The sequence below is a fragment of the Taurulus bubalis genome, assembly GCF_910589615.1.
Source record: "Taurulus bubalis genome assembly, chromosome: 2".
Classification (NCBI taxonomy): domain Eukaryota; kingdom Metazoa; phylum Chordata; class Actinopteri; order Perciformes; family Cottidae; genus Taurulus; species Taurulus bubalis.
This window is the reverse complement of record NC_136590.1, coordinates 20119316-20141459: the sequence shown is the minus strand read 5'-3', so window position 1 is coordinate 20141459 and position 22144 is coordinate 20119316. Positions and strand designations below refer to the sequence as shown.

At 42.4% G+C, this 22144-nt stretch overlaps 1 protein-coding gene across 1 annotated transcript; it reads right to left on the bottom strand.

The window, feature by feature from the left end:
* Positions 1-4396: 4396 nt before the first annotated feature.
* adgra1a (adhesion G protein-coupled receptor A1a) lies at positions 4397-15519 on the bottom strand (the record flags this gene model as incomplete). The annotated part of the gene is made up of 6 exons (XM_079238119.1): positions 15389-15519; positions 9002-9129; positions 7865-7988; positions 6854-7005; positions 5977-6072; positions 4397-5882 (listed from the first exon to the last, which is right to left on the bottom strand). The coding sequence occupies exons 1-6, from the start codon at positions 15389-15391 to the stop codon at positions 4397-4399; spliced, it is 1989 nt and encodes a 662-aa protein (XP_079094245.1). The 5' UTR covers positions 15392-15519.
* Positions 15520-22144: the final 6625 nt, after the last annotated feature.

The window sequence follows — 22144 nt, the reverse complement described above, 5'->3', positions numbered from 1 at the left end:
CTAACTCTCGTGCCTGTTTTGACATTTAAAATGTCTGACAGTTAATAAAGCTTCCAAATTCCTTGGAAAAAAAAACCCTCACTAGGAACGGGGCGCTAGGATTCTGGATGGTGGCTCGGAAGAGAGGAATGACTCACACGTTGTATCACAGTAAATCTTTATTTCTAGTGCAGACAACACACAGTGCTCATATTGATAGTCCCTTTGTCTTACAAGGTGTCACTTTGTCTCTTTACACTGTTGAGAAAATCCACAATAAAATTGAGAAAGAATAATAATAAAAAGAAATACCACATTGAAATGGTTTCATGTTTGGACAGCATCCTTCGGTGTCATTACACTAACAGGCGATCCCGGCCTCGGGGCCCGGGAAGATGTCGGGACACAACGACACATCATGTGTACACGTCATTAAGTGAACATCTGTGTTTAACCTACAATAAATAACAGGGTGATATGACTAATTCTTTCTTGAAATCAGCACTAGCTCCAGTACGAAAGGCCTGATTATGGCCCGAAAGGTAGAATCAAATGAAAAACACTTTCACTTGTTCCAATTGTGTCGCTAAATACCATTAGCCAGAGAGGTTTTTCATAAAGGCAAGACACACAAAAAAAGACGGCATTACTGTGAAAAGCCTGGTTTGAGCGATCCTAGCATATCGAACCAGGATTAAGCTTAACAAAATAAACTTAACATTAAACTTGTATCTTGTTGTTGAATGTATGATGGGACATTTTCAGCACAGAAAAAGATATGAAATGATAGTCCCTCATTCAAACGTAACCAACCCAACCAACAAGGGCAAGGAGTACAAGCAACCAATCAGAGATAGGAAAGGGCGGGTCATGCCTTAGTCGCAGTAGGATTTGTAATGTAGCATCATAACAGTGAGCGAGGTCATTAGCTTAGCATAGCACAAAGCCTGAAAAGAGGGAAACACAGCTAGCTTGTACTGAAGTAGCAAATCACATGACGTGGATAAGCTGTTCGAGACTTAATAATGTCGCCACAATTCTGCTAAATATCTTTTAAAACTATTTTACAATCCATTCTCACACACTTTGACAAGACACTTTTATAAGATTTTTTTTTAAATATAATTGATCTACATGATTTTACTCCTAACTACATTTAAATGATTTGCTTTCATTATTAGGCCCACTTGTCATATTGTCAGACGTATTGTAATGAACCATTCGTGTTCTACAGACTACAGTCTTTTTTAACTTTTGTAATTGATTAAATAAGAAAAGAATTTATTAAATATAAAATTAATTTAAAAAACAACTTTAGTTCCTTTCATTTCACTGGTGTAATCAGATGCACATTGGCGCTGCGCAGCGTTCAGGCACACGAGTGGAGGCGCATAAAAGCTGCGTTCATCGCCAGCTGGTGATATAAAACTATATTATGAAGTCTATATGAGTGATGGTGGAGCATTTTTGTTTTTTGTTGTTGCTTTGGTGGCAAAGACGTGATTTGCTCAGTTAGTGACAGACGTTTAGCGTCCACAGCGCTGGCTCAAAGCTTTCCAGCCAAAACCAGACAGCTCTTTTCTTCCTCGTTGGTGGTTTTAGCCGCGCCTTTCCCCGGTTTGCTGTTCTGATGAGCTCCACCACATCAGCGTAATGACATAAATTCACCAGGGTCAACACTGTGTGATTATGCTTAACATGCTTTAAACTCTATGCTAAGCTAGGCTTATCACCTCCTGGCTCTGGCTCTGGTTCCGCATCAACTAACTCAGAAGACAGAAAGTATATTTTTGGAGAAGACTTCTTGAGTCTGACTGATGGATTGTAACATTGGATCAGCCCGAGCCGAGATGGAAAACTAGCCTTACCCGAACTAGGCTAGTCTGGACGGCTCAGGTGAGTTTTTTCTAACCGCTTTCAAAAAATAAACCTGATTTTTCCTGAAGTAAGCCGGGCTCGACTGGTTGTGAAAGCACCTCTCTGGAGATAACGTATGGAAGTTTCTGGAGCAGGGCCGCTGATGATCTTCTAAAACCTGAGTTCAAGTTTGTATGATGCTACAAACTGTAGTATCTCTCAAAACGCATTTAGAATGAGCTGTGTGTAGTTTCTCATCACAGTGAAAGCTGGCACATCTTTTTGGCATGATACAAAGTTTGTGCTTTGTAGCACGTTGCAGGTTTTTATTTATTATGATCTCACCAGGTGAGTTACTATAGTACATACTAGTGCAATATTTGTCAGCCAAGAGTCTATTTGACTCCATTTGGTAGCATAGATAAGGTGTCTCCATAGAAAATCTTTATAGGCTTCATAAATTAATCAAGACGGTTAAAAAATGTACATTTCTGCAAGGGTGAATCCATAATAATAAACACATGTAGCACAAAACCACACCACATCTGTATGTACCTATTCATGCACTGTTGCAAACATACAAAAAACACATGCTCACACTGATTCAGACGTGTTTTCACATGTGGAACCACTGACATTTCAAATTATATTGTGTCTAGAAATGCAGTAAGAAATGTAATAACATTGACGAATATAGAACTTTTTTAAAGCGACGAATCCAAGTATTTAAAGGTGCAATCAGTGATATTTGACTGCTTATATCTTATATGTCAGCGGGGGTTTGCGGATGTTGATACCTCCTACAGATTTCCAGTTTTCTGAAACGGACCTGATAAACTAGTCATAATGCACTCGGCAAAGCGATTTCTCCAAAACCTCAGTGAACACATGGGCTTCCGGGTCTTCCTCTTGCTGCTTGATTAGCTTGTGAGTGTTTCAAATCTGTAAAGAATATTCATATTTTTTTTGTATTGTTTTTGTGAATGATGATAAAAAAAAACGAGTGAAATGAGTGAAAAACACTAATTTAAGTAACACCTTTTAGTGATGCGTCAACCGCCATACTTTTTTATTTTACCCTGTTTTGTTCTGTCTCAAAAAACAAATAACCAGTGTTATTTGTTATTTCGCGGCATGACTGCCAACCACGCTTCCGTTTTTGTGGCTTTTTTCAGAGGCAGAGTCTAACGATACAGCGGAGAAAAGTGCAGATGCAAAACGCATCATATCAGTTTATTTTTTATAAACAAATGTGAATGTAACTTTGTTTTTTCTCCGTTTTGTGATGGATAAATGTTGCCGGGTCCCTGATGAAGCTACTTTAAAGCTAACGCTTGATAAAGCTAACGCTTCACTAATCCGTCACAAAACTGAGAGAAATATATTTCTTTCTCTTACCTTTGTTTTTAAATGAACCTGTAATTGTGCGTCTGTCTGAATTTAAATTCAATATTTTTCGCTGTGACCGCTTGGCCGGAGGCTTTATGTTTTTGAATTAGTTTGTTTGTCCATACGTACGTCTGTCCGTTCCATTCTCGTGGACGCAATACCTCAGAGAATTATTTTAAATTTGTCTCAAACATCCACTTGCACTCAAAGTGCGAGTCAGCCAAAAGTCAAGAATTTGCATGCTAATCATGAGAATTTCACACAAATGTCTAATAGGATAAAATTATGACGCGATCTTGGACTGACATGGATGTGAACTGCAACGTGACTGGTTGGCGGAGGCATACAACCGCAAGGCGGTAATTCTAGTTCAATGCAGTAAAAGTGCATTGTACATGAAGACGAGAAATACATTTTGCATTCCGGATATCTTGCTGGAAATAATAGCTTTTTTTCCTTTTCTTTTTATACAATTATTAATCCAGTAATCAAATAAATACATAACAGATGAATTAATTATCAAAATAGTTGCCTATTTCAAATGTCAGTATAGCTGATATCAAAGCATGGCTGCACTCACAACTTGGTAATAATTCCTGGACAATCATTTTTGTTTGTTACTCGTTAAGTTTTATGGGTCCACGTGATGTTTGGGTCTCTTCTGGATGAGGTCTCTTAATTTGACAACTCACTATTTGGCCATTGAGTTTGGGAACTTTTTCCACTGGTTTGTTTGGGATCAGGTTCAAGGTTTAAAATCTGTGAAGACATCTAGGTTGGACTATTCCTTGCAGTAGACCTGCATGTCTTTTGACTGTAGGGGGAAAGTGGAACTGAAGGGGTTTCAAACTTTCCTTCTTGCTGTGTCATTCCTAACTCCTGAGCCACTGCGACCCTAGAGAGCCATAAAGTACTGATTGCAACTTTAAACTACATGGAGCAGAATATTAATTGAACACTAATTGAACCTCTCTTGCGTTTGAATATTCCTTGCAAAAACGGATTAGTAACACACTTATCGAGAACTTAGTCATGAAGGGGTTAAGAAATATCATCGGGGTACAAGTCCTCGCTGAAAACTCTGAAGCTGAAGGCATTGAGACCCAAACACTTAAAGTTGATTACAGGGCTGCTGGAAGGTGTGGCAAGTACAGGTACAAGTGTAAGAAAACTATACTGTGGTTTCATTCCTCCAAGGGCCAGTCCGTATGTTTCCTGGGGCGTCCGAGCCGAACAGGCCTTCTTCCTGCAAGCTCCTGTTCCGGCCGATGGTACCTCGCCGGCTGACGGTGCCGTGCTGCCGAGGCAGAGTATTTCTTGGGAACCCTTTCTGCTCCACCTCTACGTAGAGATAATCCTTCTCTTTATCTGTTGCCTTCGACATGCAGCTGTATGCTTTGGGGTCTTGCTGGTATTGCAAGGCGAAGGGGTCAGGTTTCTCACTGCAGCTCGTGGTGGAGGAGTGATCGGCTGAGCTGTACATATGCCACTGGCAGGTGTTGACCCTGTGAGAAGGCAGGAGGAGGCTGTGACAGGAAGTAATGCTGTCGTGCATGTTGTGTGTCTGGCTGTGACAGGAAGCCATCGAATCTTGCACACTGTGGCAGGAGTTCTGGCGTTGCAGGCTGTGGCAGGAAGCCAACTGCTTATCCAAGTGAGGGCTGGGGCAAGGAAGCTGAAGGTCCGGGTGTGGGGTGTTGGAAACCAGTGGTGAGCCTTGTAGGTGGTGCGCTGCGTGAGGGCTGTCCAGGTGTGAGCTGTGCCCGCTCCCGTCCATACTGGTGGAAGTCATGTGAGAGCGGTAATCCTGGAGGCATGGACGTGGGCGGTTGAAGGAGCGCGACTTTGTTCTGTCATTAAGGCAGCCCTGTAGAGGCAGAGCGGGGCGAGGGAGCTCGTCGGAAAGCGCCTGAGGACGCGGTGAGGGCAGTGGCTCGGCGAGAGGCGACATGGGGGTCGCGGTAACGGGACTCATCACGGCAACGCAGCATGGACCCGTGTGATTGGGCATGGGGCTCTGGGAAGGTGGCGTCATTTTGTGGTAAGAACTCTGCACGAGGTGAGGGGAGAGCAAAGGTTGCTTGCCGGAGCATGGGGAGCTCAGGCGGCAGTGTGGCTGATGGAGCTCCTGCCTCGGGCTCTGTCCATCCCCGTCCTCGGACTTGGACGGGCAACAAGCCCACCAGCGGTGCCATACATCGTCACGTTTGGCACAGTGCTGGATAAGAAGGAAGAGTCCCAGAGTGACACAAAAAGCCCCATACAGGCAGCTAAATATCATATCCAGGAAATGTCCCAGTGATACCGCCAACGCTCCCAAAGCCCAGGTAGACAGAAACAGAAAGAGGGTGAAGGCTGTGGCCCGGAGCTGAGATTTAAATGAGTGCTCATTGGCCAGTACCGACACGCCTGTTGCAAATGGCTGACAGTCCCCAGCGGGCCCAGAAACTCCCACAGTGTCGGTGTGGGAGTGATGGTTTGACTCGCTAGAGGATAACTGCTGCTGCTCCTCACTCAGAACTCGCAGCTCATACTTCTTCTCTGGGTGGCGTTTAAGCTGGATGTATGTGCACAAGAAGTACACGGACATGACTAAAACTAGAAGACCCATGGGGGCATAGAAGCCTCCCAAGCTTGGTTCCCATGCCATCCAGCAACTGAGAAAGACACACAGAGACATAAACATGTGTCCTATTTACTGAAGAATGAATGAAACATGATTGTTCACGTATCATTTTATTTTGTACTTACTACAAAGCGTCATCCCTGCTGCCATAGTTCTCCATACTAAATGCTGCCGTAACTCCAACAATTAGTAGAGGGATTCCATCACTCACAAGATAAAATCTGCAAAAAAGGTTAACAATGGTACGGAATGAATTCTGGCTGGATAACAGGTCATTCAGAGAGGCAGAAGATAATCTAGCTGAATCAAATAAATTCCTGTTTGAATTCTCCATCCACCATCAAAAAAGACACTTGATTGCTGCGCCGCGCCGCTAAGCCCTGCAGTCTTTTGCTAAACCCTGCAGTATTTATTCTATGCTAGGCTAACATCCTGATTAAAGCTTGGTACTTTATCACAGATATTTGAGAATATTAATCTCTCTCACTTCACTGTCAGAAAGATGGCTAATCACCGCTCCTAAGTGATGAACTATTTGAGCTCAATTTTGTAATAAAGGTTAGATAATTTTTTTCTCTATACTCTCATTCTATTAAAATCTACTTAAAGTAAGTTTTTTTTATTTTTTTTATCTTTGCTTAATCTATCAACAGAGGTGGGGCTTTACAAGGACATGAGGCATCGCCTAACCAAAAATAAGTGATGCAAAACTCTTCTGTAATTTATTAACTCAGTTTTAAGATTTTTTCAACTTCAAATTATTTCAAATTCAAACTCCTCACTTGACTTTGATTGTAGTTAACACTTTCTCAAAATCAACTGAGAATCTTGTAAAAGAGAGACAGACGTCTAAGGGCATTAGCATCGCTGCTATAATTCTTAATATGCAACACAGTTTAACATCTTTCAGATTAATTCACACATTGTCAATTAGCCAGGTAATCAGGACATTGTTCAGCTCAGTCATGCACATAAACACCAGCTCCCTAGTTTACAGCTTACCTGAAGATAGTTGGTTTGGTGCGAGTCTTGCCCGGCCCATCCCTGTTCTTGGCCTGAAGAGGGTCTTTGGACACATCTTTACAGATGTTTCTAGCAGTAAACGTCAGCCACAGCATGGTAGACAAAGAAGCATAGTGAAGCACAATGCCAACCTGACAGAGAAAACGTTGTAAACAAAGATTATTAAAAGCAATATAAGTTTGTTGTCCAAATTAGCATGTGGATGTATTCGTGTTTTGTGTACATGGCAAGCAATCAACATCCCCAACAACTTGTTAGCATGTGAACACATTTGTTTGTGTCGATCGTTCACCATGTTCAGCTTACGACATTTTGATTTGTTAAAGTAGGAGAGTAGTAAGTGTGAGTATTAACCATAACATTAATTGGCATTTTGATTTAACTGTTCATTTAGGTCACTTCACTATTTATCTTTGTATGCCAGCCAATGTCAGCTTTGTTAGATTGTATAGATAAATCTGTTACTAACAATACGGTTCATTTTTGTACGTGCTTTTTCCGCTTTGTTCCATGCCTCTGTGTTCTGGACCTGCTGTAGCTGTCTTCCACTAACTGAGCTTATTTACTCAGTTAAAGTATCGTCTACATGTTAACAAAGCACCACTGTGCCAGCACAATCGCTGCTAGCATGGCTGTATACTCTTAGTCTTGTTTGACAGTGGTAAATTATATAAATACTTCATCAAACTCATCCACTGAGACTCGTGGTTTTATAAAGAAAATCAAAACAGAATATATAGCAAGCCTCAACAGTTTTTGTTCAGGGTCGAGAGTTATCTTAAGACTCAGTGAACATTGGCTTTCCCGTGGACATTGATGCCTCTCTCAGTTTCTCAGGGATGCCTTTAGCCGCCAGTGACCTCGAAACTGCTTGACCATCAACCGAGGGAGCTTTCAGTTCTCTTTAGATCATCAAACTGTTCCGAACATGTTTTTAAAAAATGCTGTGGAATAAAACTATGCTGAGAAAGTAGGAAAACCACAACTTACAATTTGACAAACAAAAGGTAAGTGGATCTGATTGATGCCCCCGGCGAAAACTCCAAACGTCAGCCCCGTGTGAAAGAGGAAGTTGAGGAGTGTGTGCCAGCCATTCCTGCTGATGCGGATCACACTGCAAACAATGAGTTCAAAGTAAAAAAAAGATGAGCGTACACGGCCGGGTAATGTATAAAGTACAACATCCTATTTGACCTATTTAAGTATTTTGGGATAAAGCAACATTTACCTTTGTGGAAGATCGACACAAATACAGCTTATGTGGACTTTATTACTAGCATTCTAGAAAAAAACGCACTAATGTGAGTATAAGGATGGATGAGGTGGTTAGAGTCAGACATTCACATATTGTAATTAAGACAAGTCATTTAAATAAAGAGATTTCAGAACGAGACATCTCCGAGCAAACACTGGGAGAATAGGGTACTGGTTGAAAAGCACCAAATTACTCTTTAATACACTGCCCACACGCCTTACGTACACAAAAAAGAACAATTGTTCGCTGTAACCATTCTTGCTGTCCGTGCTGGTCCTGAGGCGAACCCCCACTATTATGACCCCGCTGTAAGAGATGGGGATCACAATCCACAGTCCTCGTTCCATGCTACAATGAATTCCCAAGTTCATCTGAAGCTGATATGACATTTGAGCAGCCTAGGCGTGTTCAGCCCGAAAACGGTACTTGGTCAAAACAGTGGTTACTCCTGTCGGACCACTGGAGTTCACAAGAAGTCAGCCTCTCCTCTCCGCTTGTCTCTCTCTCTCTCTCTCTCTCTCTCTCTCTCTCTCTCTCTCTCTCTCTCTCTCTCCCTGTGTGTTTGCTCTATCGTGAGTCAATGATGAACTTGAGTTTTGCCTCTTTGTTTGTGCAGTCTGTCCTCTTACAGGTCTCCCTGGTGGTGACGAGGTTGTGAGGTTCTAGCTGTGAAGTGGCTTTTAGCGGGAATTTCACACCAACCAAGACTAACTTTTGGAAAGAGGATCAGGATTTTGTCCTCCTGTTTCTTTCGTGTTAGGAAGAGGATGCTTTAGGACCTCAGTATGCTTCAAGCTAATTCACGTGTCCTTTACAGCGACCAGCGGCTCTTGAAAAATGTGAATCCATCCTTCATTGAATGTTCTCCTCACCTGTGGTGGACAACGTAGGTCATGATGGAGACGAGCAGACAGAGCAGCATGACTGCTGTACAGGCATACACCACTGGATGCAGGTAGTCCCCAGGGTACGGTGGGAAGGACAGCACTCTCTTTAAATCCTGCAGAAGTGCACAAATAGAACGGAATAATAGGATCCACAAGAAAAAGAGCACATGCAGAGATGTACTCCCTCGTTCAATGGAAAAAACAGTGCAGTGGAATTTTTAACTGCGTTTGTGTTGCCAAAAGTTATCTGTCCAGATGGTCCTGTGTTGATCGAAGCACATCGTGACTTGTAGGTGCTTTTGTCTTCCTACGTTCGGATTAAAGGAGAAGTTCAGCATTTTGGGAAACATAAAAGAAATATTGTATTTGAGTCATATCCTAGAACTATTTCTTCACAAACAACAGTTAGTTTGCCAGATGCCATTGCTCAGCACTTGATTCGGTATTTTCAAGCATGTTATTAGCAAACGTGCCAACTTCACTGTGACGACAATGCTGCGTTCATGTCAGACGAGGGTTTCCATTTGCAATTTAACCACTTTCCGATTTGTAAATGGCGCCCGTGTCGACTTCCAAGTCATGACTGGAAGACCTGGATTTTTGCTTTGATGAATCTGACTTTGCACTTGATAGTTTGGAAATACCTGAAAGCCAAACAACATGAACACCTCACATCAATGATTTCAAAGCTAATGGACATAGTGCTATGTCGCTTTGGTATTTTTAATCACGACACCATCAACTCTGCAAATGTACAAGCATCTTGAGTTGTCCAATGACAGGATGACACGTCACATCATAGATGTTCTATTTGCGAAGATCACAACATCAGATGTTCTCCCTATCTCACTCCAATCTCAGACACGCTGGTCGGCCAGTTCACATATTTTGATTTCAAAACGGCGAATTTCGCCGAAAGGCAACAAGTTTGCAGGTACACAAAAAGGAGGACAAATACACGTCCGGCTTGATGCTGCGCCGGACGCCGGACAGTGCCTAAATCCGGACGTCTGGTCACTCTAGTGTGTATGTATGTGTGTATGCTCTGTGCAGCAGAAAGGGGCGGAGCTTCAAGGCTCTGCAGGCTGAGTCACGCACGGCGTCCACAGCGGGTCTGAAGTTCACTTTTGCTGTTGGATAAACCACTGTTACAACCAAACTCTTCCTCAACGAGCGATGAGCGGTTCTACACAATGTCGAGCGGCCACGTGCTCCGGATGGGCACGCCCCCCACGACAACGATGCAAGCTGCAAGACACCGGAAGCCAAGCAATTGCTCCGAGCGGACCTGCACTACTAACCAAAATAGCTGAACGTGCAGCGCTACGTCTCCAACAAAGAACTGTACTGTAAGATTGCTTCTACAAGACAATCCCGGTTCCTCTATGCAAATGCTAACATGAGCTATGCTAACATCCAGCGTCGCACATGCTAGTCGGGATGACTGCATGAAGCTTGCAGAGTTGCTGCTGGAGGTCAGACATGGTTCCAAAGCCCTACACGTTGGTGGCTGACAACGAATTGTCCAAGTGTCGAACGAATGCGAATGCCACAACGCAAACACAAAAGCGAGCAACAACAGATTTGTGACTATGAAATGGGCCGACTCTTATTGCCACCAACTGCATTGAGCTTTTGCATTCCTTTGAAACTTGTCAGCCACCATAGCGCACAATTACTCAGGCTTCTTTCATTGTTTTACAGGAATGAAATGTCCTACCTGGTACCAGGATCAAGCAATGTCTAGCAATGTTATGTTCATCTATTTTGCTAGATCCCCCCCAGGCATTGTAGTTAATCATTATCACTATATGGCTTACATTGTTGCAACAAACCCTCTCAGCTTGCCGTAGGTCAAAGCAGGAGATGTCATCGTACTGCTTAATGTAGCTGTAGTGTTTCCAAACTGCACTGACATCACTGTCTTAAAATAACATCATTAAACATGTAAAACAGGGTAACAGGGGTTGCAGTGTCTCCTGAAATGTAAAATCAAATTTACAAAAAGCACATTATCAGACCACGTTTGGGAAGCTGTATGCTTGCCTTCCAATTTTTTGTCATCTAACTGACAGATTGTGTTAGCACCATGAAGGATGTTTTCCTGCCATTGACAAAGCCTTTTTACCTCTACGTCCATCCTCTTGCCGGATGCCAAAGCTGTACCTAGGTTGTGCTCATATCTCTGGTCAACGAATACACCTGGCTTTTGAGCTTTCATATCGGGCTTGAATTTGCACTTGCTCCTACTTTTATGCATGTTCACAATCAGTGAAGCCAGCGTCTTTAGACATTGACCATGTTGACATGCACACTTATACTCCGCTATTAATCTGGATTTGACAAAAAAAACTTGAGTGGTCGTGTAAACACAATATTCGGTTTGGATATCCAGAATTAAGCCTTCTTCCGAATGTAGCATTTTCCGATCAAGACGTGGGATTTGTTGATATTAGTCAGGGCCGTTAATTATAGTAATTTACAATTCTCGCGAACAACTCATAGTGGGATTCATCATGTTTACGCTTGGCTTTTATCATGGACAGTTATCCGAATGTAAGGAGTATTTTCCTTCAATCCGAAGTGCCACACTGGTCCAAGCCCACCGTACTGAAAAAAGTAAAAGTAAATTAAGATTAGAATACGAAAATGTTCTTGTGCGATGTCCATTGTTTGTTATTTTTCAGAAGAAGGGCCAAAAAGCCAAAACAAACGGTAATGGATTGGTGACAGCCGTCATTGCTCAAGCCTCTGTGAGCCTTCACATCCACCGACGGAGAGCATCAAGGAGGCCATTTGCATTACAGCGCATGAACTCAAAGTCACTTACGCATATCGCCACGGTCACCGCCACAAACAATCAGCATCTGCCATCATACATTTACATGAGGAAGGGTGGGGGGACACAGTGGTAAAGAGCTGTCGTGCGATCAGCTGCAGCGATTCGGAAAGAATCTGAATTTTAATATTATAGGCTCATCTTAATGCCGGGTGACGTCTCCACACATTGTGCCTTTCTGGCCTGTCCCATACAGATGTTGATAACCGCGCGACAAATGTTGGGGGGCTTCTTTGGCCACAAAAACAGGTACAACTACTCCTTTAACGTGCACTTTTAATTGACACTACCAAAGACACATTTAGTGCCTTTTGATCTATTACAAATCCATGGTCCTACCAACAAATACATCTCATGAAACGACGAATCGCTGCACTTGCGTTATTACTATTACTATTTCGACTCAGAGGACTTGGCTGCGCAGGCAGGGAGTGTGGAGGATGCCAAGAGAAAGTGACTCATACAGTAAGTGATGTGCATCTCCTGGACAGGTCTAGCATTCCGTCCGTGTTGAAAGGCAAAACGTGCCTTTAAAAACAACAGTTAGGCCTTCTCCTTTCTTTCACTGGGACGCGGTCCTGCGCGTCCATAATTCAAGCTGAAGATTCCTGCGGAGGCACGAATCAAGAGCTAACTTGGCTCCGTCTTCATGACAGCGTCAACTCGCTTTTCCTTTGTGTTCCAAGGCCTTGTATTTTAGAGACACTGTCATGTCTTCCTCCTCTCATCTCTCTCTCTCTCTCTCTTCCTCTCTCTCTCTCTCTCTCTCTCCCTCCCTCTCTCTCTCTCTCTCTCTTTCTCTCTCTCTCTCTCTCTCTCTCTCTCCGAGACAGCATGCTCTCTCGTCACGCTCCACTGAGCAGCCCATCTATTAGACAGAGCATGACTGATTAAATCCTTTGCAGATCCCATAAAAAAAAAGAGAGAACACACAGGCATGCACACGCAGCAACAGCACAGATCTGTGCACACTACACTCCACTTATCTCAGATGACCGAACCACGAGCTGTGTCACGAGCCAAGATTTGGTAATTAGGCTTCTTTTGTTCTGAGTCTGTGCTGATGTGAAAACATGCTTTTTTTTTTTTTTTTTTTTTTTTTAGTGCATTAGAGCTACTCACCAGCTTACACCAGATCCAGGGGTTTTAGATACAAGTTACAAGATACAAAATCACATGTTCTTAAACATACATTTGATCGGTCAGGATCGGAAACCATTCATCTGGTATTTTCTTCTTGCTGTGAACATTTCTGTGAGATGTAAAAGCTAAATCAAGCACTCTTGAGGATTACCGGTCCGAAGTGTATCGGACACGTTTGATTAGTGTAAAGGATGTCCTGAGACAAATGTATTTGGGGCTGAAGACGTTCTTTAATTGATTGGTATCATCATCTACTTTAAAGTCTGATTTCGTTTCGTTGGCTCAGTGGAAATCCTACCCGAACCCAACATACATAACTGGATTTTCAGGAGGAAAAAAGCAACCGAGGGAAACAAGGACAAATAGACCTCTTGGAGAATGACCCAAGCAGATGGGGGAGCATCAACACTGCTTGGTAGGAGCCCGAGTGCACCTTAGAAGATGAGGCTGGATGGCTAACCAGGCTCAGCAAGCAACTGACCGTGGAGCTCCAGACCCATAGGTAACCTGAAAGCCTCGTTTAGACTCCCGATTGGACGTGTACCCGGACAGCAGCAGACACCACGAACGAGTCTACTTGGAGGACGCGTCCCACACATATGTAGTAGATTGCGGCGGTGCCACTTGTAGCCTAGCGGCCGGGCAGAAGAGTCCTGACAAGTCTGCACGGTCACAACAAGAATCTCCGGTTCAGCCGAGTGAAGCTGATGCGGCAGAGTCTTAAAACTTGCATTCTCTCTACTGACCAACAGGGTTGCTCAAAGAAGTTTGATTGTATAGAAGTCTATGCGAAAATGACTACTTCTCTCTTGATTTATTCCCTCAGTAAACATTGTAAATATGAGTGTATGGTCTCAATCTCTAGTTTCAAGTCTTCTTCAATACAGCATAATGTTCATTTAGTAAGTTATGGTCCATTTAGAGTAAAACAGACCATACAGCGGGGGATGCTTTAGGGCAGGCTTACTGTGATTGTCAGGTCACTGCAGTTACTAGAGACGTATACGCCATCTCTATGCCACTCCTTCGCATTCCAAATATAGTAACTTCCATTTATTGGAGACATAAAACAACAACATTGCGACAGCTGTATTCCAACTGGCGAACTCAAGGATTCAAAACGGCAGGCCACAAACCAACGGGTGACTTCACTGTAACTACTTCCACTTCGTATCGACGCCTACATCCTCTGATGACGACATTTACGTCGCACGGGCCCTAGTGTATACTTTTGTGTATACTAAAGTATATGTTTCTTCAGGCTCCAGGTTCACTGAGCGGAGATTAGCTGAAGAGGCACTCTGGGGATTAGTGCTGCACATCCATATGGTTAAATGCTAGCTGCTCTATGAGTCTGTACCGAGGCACAGCGGTGGCTTAAGCTAAATGCCAACATTTGCTGAAATACTCACAATGTTAACGTGATGATGTTCGGCAGGTACAACGTTTTTAACATATTGACCTCCTCAGCGTAGCATGTTAGCATACTAACTTTTGCTACAGCTGAAGCTGACTGTTAATTGCTTTCGATGATTTGGTGATAAATCAAAGTATTGTACAAATTAGAATGATGCTGGAACTAGGGGAAACGTCAGAGGATCGCTCAAAGTTAAAACAAATCATCCCAAGAAGGACCTGAATGTCCGAACCAAATTTCATGGCATGACTGTTGAGATATTTCACTGAAAACTGACCACATCATGGTGGTTTGGCTCGAATACCAGAAACTGGCCTACTACAACCACCACTTACTCATTAATAACTAATGGACAGAAGGTTAGAGAGACAGGGCGGGCAGCAGGGGCCCATAGCTCATTTTTGCCTCAGGCCCCCCTTGTGGGTTTATCCGGCCCTGCTTCAAGGTGCAGCTTTGGGAGTAGGCGGCCACCCTGAGCAAACAGCAGGCAGTTTGAATATGCAGAAGTCACATTTGACTGGCTTCCCACTGATGTTAGTATGTCCCATTACTAATGCATGATGGCATCTTGACATGTCCATCTTCTACATAATCATAAATCCTTTCAGTATTTATTTCTTTGCACCGTTTTTTGTGTGTCTTACTACATACACAGTCCTGTCTGTTATTTACCTCTATCTATTCAGCTTTACTGTCCTTGTCCCTATTGCTGTTATTACTACTTGAGCCAATACAAGTATGTTTTTTTCTGCCTTTACTACATTGAAATCTATACTTATGGATCTAAATCAGTCTTTAAACCCGTACCCAGTACCAGGCTGTGTGCCCCCTTAATTTGGATGAGCTGGGTTTTCTGTAAATGTTCCTAAATTACTATAATACACTCATTGATTGGCAGCCATAAGCAGCAGGCTAATGGTTAATAAGGGCCAAGCCTCAGTTATGACACCATAGTGAAATAAAAACATCTTACCATTAGCCTTAGTGGAGTTACACTTGGGTTGAGAAGCTATGGTCTCCCGGAGGCCCCTGCCTGGCCCCCAACCACCCTACCCTGCGCCCCCCGGCTCCATGAGAGGATTTTGAATCAAGTTGCAATTTGTTTTTCTTTTGCTCTCCTCCCAACACTCCCGGTGCGCAGCAGAGGACGGTGTGATCACAGGAGTTGGTCCAGCAGGCGGGCGCTCCTCCTCCAGCTCGGCGGCTCCGGGAGCGGCGCTGACGCTGCCGCGCTGCCACGGCCTCCCGGTCCCGACTCCATCTGCACGGCAGCGCTGATCGGGGAAAGAGGCAGAGGACTCATGTGCCATCTATCTGAGCGCTAAGAACACAGTTCCGGCTGATTGACACAGGACTGTGGGAGTGTGTGGGGGGCGGGGGGTGACGACCGGCGGGAGATGATATGCTGTATCATTTCTTTGGTATGGACTGTGCGTTTGCGCACTCACTGTGATCTTGATTGGACAATAATTCATATATTTATTTTTCATTTCTGCTGAGTCGTTAATGGAACAACAAAAATAACGCATGCGCATGAAACAACGATATAATGTTTTGTTTTATAAAGCAAAGGGCTGAGTTACCTGCGGCGGCGTCCTCTCCTCACCGAGCGAGATTTCGGACCCTCTGAGACGCCGGTCAGAAGATAGTGGCGGCGCTCGGTTTGCCTGTAAGGATGTGCCGCATGTTACGTAGCGAGCAGGGGCGGGGACACCCGGTTTAAACAAAGTGCATATATATATATATATATATATATATATATATATATATATATATATATATATATATGTGTGTATGTGTGTGTGTGTGTGTATAAATATGTATATAATCTCTAATTCCATCTATAGATCAGCTTTAGTTTTCCTGTAAACAAACAGAAGAAACAAAAGTCCGATAGGATTTCCGACCTTTCAGCAGATTTGGATAGCCAAAAGAAGCATAAAGTAAAGTAATTTATAGCATTTTCAGTTGCAATCAATGAGAGCACAGACATTACTAAAGATGTCGCTCAACTGGCCTTATTCATTCGTGGTGTTGATGAGATTGTGGCGGTCACCGAGGAGTTCCTTGAGTTGGTACCTATGGACGGAGAAAGTACAATCTGCAAATGGAGGACACTGATGTAAAATAACATGATTTCCAACTGGATGCAGTTAAAGCTGCTATCTATGTTCAGTTTTTGGACATTTCACTATATTTTGCACCTTGTTGCAAGTCGTTAAAAATAGATCACGTCATGAAAGTGGTTGTCCAAACTGCTTTGTGACGTCACAAAGCGAGGGAATCTGCAGAGGAGAGCCCAGGCAGACACACAGTGGGCTGATGTCTCAATTGTTGGTCTTTATGTTTCTAGTTTATTGTAGAAATACCTTAAAATAGGGTTTATCATCTAAAAGCCTTCACCAATGATTTAAACATTATTATTAAATATTGTCGTTATGTATGCGTTATTATGCTATGACTTTACTGGTCTGGCCCACTTGAGATCAAAATGGGCAGTATGTGGCCCCTTAACTAAAATGATACACATTGGAAATGTGTATTGGCACATCTCTGGCTGTCTGTACTTCAACCCCCTATATTAGTCCATAGACTGAATATCAGAAGCATCAAGCCTGATGGAGCAGCTGTCACAGAGTCACTCACAGACACTTTAGAATAAAATCAAAGAGACACTGAGGAGCTTCTCCCCTCAAACTGTCCTCTTTGCACAGTGATGAGATACATTATTTCACAAGCAGCCACATAAAGAACATGTATTTGGTCCTGTGTGTGTGTGTTTGTCTGCTGTTTAACACACTTCAGTAACATTAGGTGGAAAGATTAGCCATAAAGAAGGGAACAAGTGATGTTTTGTGAGACAGCACCACCATGTGGCCGATTATATAGCACTTTATATTCTGGCGGTCATTCTTTATGAGCATGCATTCATGGCTTTATAAGTAATTTATGTTTCTTTTAAGATAATATACAAACCATTCAAAATAATAAAATATCCAGCATTGAAAATTTCCGACCAATTTTTCTGGCCAGTGTATTTTCTAAAGTACTAGAACGGATTCTCTTAGATAGGCTTCAAGAGTACATGATAACCACTGACAATCAATTTGGTTTTAAGAGTAAACATAGCACAGATGTATGTATATATGCACTGAAGGAAGTTGTTAGTAAGTACAGGAGACTTAAAACCACAATATGTATGTGTTTCCTAGATGCATCTAAAGCTTTTGATCAAATTAATCATTTTAAACTATTTGTCAAACTGCAAGAACGAGGGGTCCCTCCATACTTGATCAGGATTTTGCACTTTTGGTATTCACGTCAAACCATGCGAGCTAGATGGGGTAAGAGTGTATCTGCACCCTTCCTTGTGACCAATGGCGTTCGACAAGGTGGAATACTGTCACCTGCTCTTTTTAATCTGTACATGGATGACCTTTCCAAAAAGTTAAAAGGGTGTAAGACAGGGTGTATGGTGGGGGAAACTCTTATTAACCATCTGATATACGCTGATGACTTAGTGGTCCTGTCTCCTTATAGCGCTGGGTTACAGCAACTGCTCAGAGTCTGCTCAAGTTATGGGCTGCACTATGACATCACATTCAACTCTAAAAAGAGTCTTGTCATGATTGCTAAAACAAAAGAAGATCAGAAGCTACAGTTTCCCTCATTTTTTATGGGAGACCAGCAGCTGAATGTGCTGCACAAAGTCACATATTTGGGTCACATTATTAGGGATGAATTAATTGATGATGACGATGTGCAGCGGCAGTGTTGCAAACTTTATGCACAAGCCAATATGCTGGCACGTAAATTTTTTTATGTGCACAGAAGATGTTAAAACTGCTCTCTTTAGAGCCTACTGTACTCCCCTCTATACAGCACACCTGTGGTGCAGGTACAGCAGAGCAAAAATTAAAAAGATTCAGGTGGTATATAATGATGCTTTTAGAATCTTGCTAACACTTCCCAGATGGGCAAGTGCAAGTCACATGTTTGTGACTCATAATGTTCCCACTCTTCATGCTGTTTTGAGGAATTTCATGTACAAATTTAAATGTCGACTGGATCAATCCGAAAATGTAATTATAAAAACCTTGACCAAGCCAACACAGAGTGATACAAGGTATTTTTCTTGTCTCTGGAAGCATTGGAACAGGTGTCTGTATGTTTTTAACCACGAGTGACTTTTTAACTAATGATTATACCTGTGTCCTTGTATTGTAGTGTATTGCATTTTATATATTGTTGTTCTTCTGTTTGTTGTTATATGGACTTACGAGTCTGAAATAAAAGAAACATATAATAAGGTTTTGGAATATCAGAAAGACACACAAGTCTTTTAGGCCATGAGATCATTCCTATAAACCCGCCATTAAGGATGATTTATTGGAACGTAACAAGTGAGGAAAATGATCTGCTGGCAAATCAAAAGAAAAAAGATACAGAATAAAAAAGTGTACTGAGAAAATAGCATTTAAATTCTCTCGGATCTCAAATATCAATGTGTCTGTTTTCTGTTCATCACAACTGTCATGATGTTTGTTTTGTGTCCTGTCTTATTGTGAAGTCCTTGTCTTGTGTGTCCTCTGTTTTTCCCTGCACTTCCTGCCCCTGTGATTGTCCGTGATTGTCTGTCTGCCTTGTCCCTGATTGTGTATTCCCTTCACCTGTGCTGCCCTCATTGTTTTCCTCCTGTGCCTCATTACCTTCCCCTTGTATTTAAACCCTGTTTGTCGCTTGTCCCCTTGACGGATTGTACTGTGTGTTACCGTCCGTGCCGCGGGTCCGCTGTCCGGCTGAGTAAGTCTGTCAACCGCTCGATTTTAAGTTAGTGGGTTTTTTAAGTCGTTTTTTGTTATGTCTGTCAACCTCAGTTTTGAATTGGTGTGTTTTGAAGCCTGACCTGAGTTTTGTTTTGGACAATACGTTTACTTTAAATTGTTGCGTTTGGGTCCTCTCCTACATACCAGAACCTGACGACAACGACTGATCTGATGACCGCAGAGAAACACACATTGAGCAGCAGAGCCAAAGCTTACACAGAAGGCTAACTGGATGTCCTTTAAGTCTCTGAAGCGTCTCTGCATCCTTCAGATCTCCATTAATCTGCTTGTGGAGGAACTGACTAAGTGAGAGGTGCTCTCAGTTTGCCCTCAGAAGAGGAGGCGAAGGTGAATGTGGAGGAGGAGGAGGAGGAGGAGAAGGAAGCACAGCTCAAGGCCTTTGCTCAGGTCCTGCAAATATGGAGGTCTGTTCAGCAGGGTCCAACAGGGTCTGAAGAAGAACACAAAGCTAATGTGTTACATTAAAATACTGTGCATCACCAAACATCCATTAGAAATGCCATTATAATTCAGAACTTTCTAACATTTTATGAATATGTTGATAATATTTTAAGCACTTACTTGTTGTGGATGTGTTTTCTGTGCCTAAATAGTAGGTGTCTTTGCTATTAGTATCTTTATTAAAAATATTGTGGGGAAACAAAACATTGTGTGTACTCTAAATATATTGTCCTAATTTAAGTATTGACGTTTGATGTTTCATCTAAAATTACAATAATGATTACCTTTTGGGCTCGGACCACCGGCTGGAAGGACGGATATGCACACATCGTCAGGATCTCTATTTGGTGTCAAGTAGCGCTACATATGCTGAGAGGGAGAGCATTAATGTGAACCTGCCTAAAAAGTTATATTTAGTCCTCGTGAAAAAAACGCTGCAGTGAAAACATGCTGTCGATTGAACAAGAAGAATAAAAACACTAACTTGACACTGGCAGGCTGAACAGGAGCGTGGCGTGACCATCCGGGACATCACACGGTTTGTTGGGGTGCTGCCATGGCAACGACGAGCGCAAAAAACACACATTGGCAACATGTCCGGGGGAGCGACGTGTCTTGAAAACAAGGAGCAACCCCAAGTGAAGGGCAACGCGCTCCAGGTAATGACGGACCGTCCACGTGTCGCGCGCTTATTCCACATAATTACTAGCTAACTACAGCCAGCTTGTTCTTACCCACCTGGTTTCCTCCAGTGGGAAGCGGTGCCACAGCAACAAGTCCACGCGCTGCTGGCGAGCACCAGGGACGGACTGCAGCTGTGAGTACTAGCGTCGGCCTCAAAGCCCCAAAAGCTAGCTATCTTATAAAAATGCGATAAACCTAGGCAAACTAGTTAAACTACACTGGGCACATAAGACAAAATGGCCTTCAATTATATCAAAATGTATCTAACTAGCTAGCTAATGAGTATTGATGGTTACCAGCTAACCCTAGTAGTTAAACCCGTCTGCAGTCATGAAACGAGTTGTGTTTAGTCTTCCTTCCATGGATATTTAATAGAAACTGAATGCATTAGGAATTCACAATTCCCCCTTTAAAAATGCCTGTTCCTTTTTGATCAACCATACACATTTTTTTGTTTTTTAATATTTGTTTTAATATTTGTTTTTACATTTAATTCAGTTTAACTATTGAAAGTTGAATATTTACAACACAAAGTTCTGAATAGTGTTTCAATGTCAGGAGTTGAATTCTGAAATGCTGAATTTCATTATTTTTCACGTTGTTAGCCTAAAAACATCCTCTACATTTACTGGAATCATGAATAATTACAATAACCACTGTGTACTGTTTTATTGTGGAACGACAAGGCTTCCAATGTCTTTTAAAACTCTCAAATTCACCCAAAAATAAGATTAAAATAAATGTTTCATTGACATTTACGTGACTATTATTTATGCAGATCTGCATTCTGTTGTCTGCAGTGAAATGACAGAGATTCTGGGCTTCAGCAACCATCTCGTCTGCATGAAGGAAGCTGCCCTGCTGGATTACTATGACTGTGGCTTCTGGTGGGCTAAAGAGGCCAACTTCACCCCCATACAGACCTCCTTCACCATGGCTGTACTGCACATGCTGCTGGATAACATAAGAGGTGGGAGGACACGTAGAAAAATCACAGAATTCGTGTAGTTTTTTTTAATCCACTCTATAACCCTGGTTTTGAAAAGTTCCATTTAAATAATGTATTTCCTTACTGCATCCATTGCAGACCGTCAGACGGGGTGGTAGGTACACTTCTGTACACACCTCCATGGAAGTAACTATTCGGAATGTACTCCAAATAGTCAATTACTCTCCCAAGTACAGTACATGCTTCATAGCGTCAGATTAAGTAATATTACACATTAAATGACCACATTTGCATGTTTTATGTGAGCAGTAAACTGAGATTTCAGACCCTTTCTAATCATCATCATTTTGATTACTCTGAGAGACGCAGAGTCGTGCAACACTAATTTTCTTGTCCATACAACTTGAAGCATATCATTGTGGGATTATTACCAGAAAGTATAAATGCCATGAACTCTTTTTTTCACTTCATTGTGGAATTTCTGAGGGCATTATATAGTGGAAACATTTACACACAGGATCAAAAATTATGTATAAGTATTTCTGTTGCCAATGAGTAAGTGCCTTAAACTTGCATTCTTTCTAATGGCCATCCGGGGGCGATTTGAGAAGAAGTCTAATTGTTTGGAAGTCAATGAGAAAATTAGCCTATTTCTTCAATACAGCTTGATGTTCACTTAGTAAATGATGATGTGTTTTCAGTTCATGGAAGTTAACTGTAACATTTTGGCCTCCTATAATTTATTTAATTCAGCGTTCGGTTGTGCTTAGCTTTATCAAAAATGTCAAAGTCCCAGCAGTAATCTGTG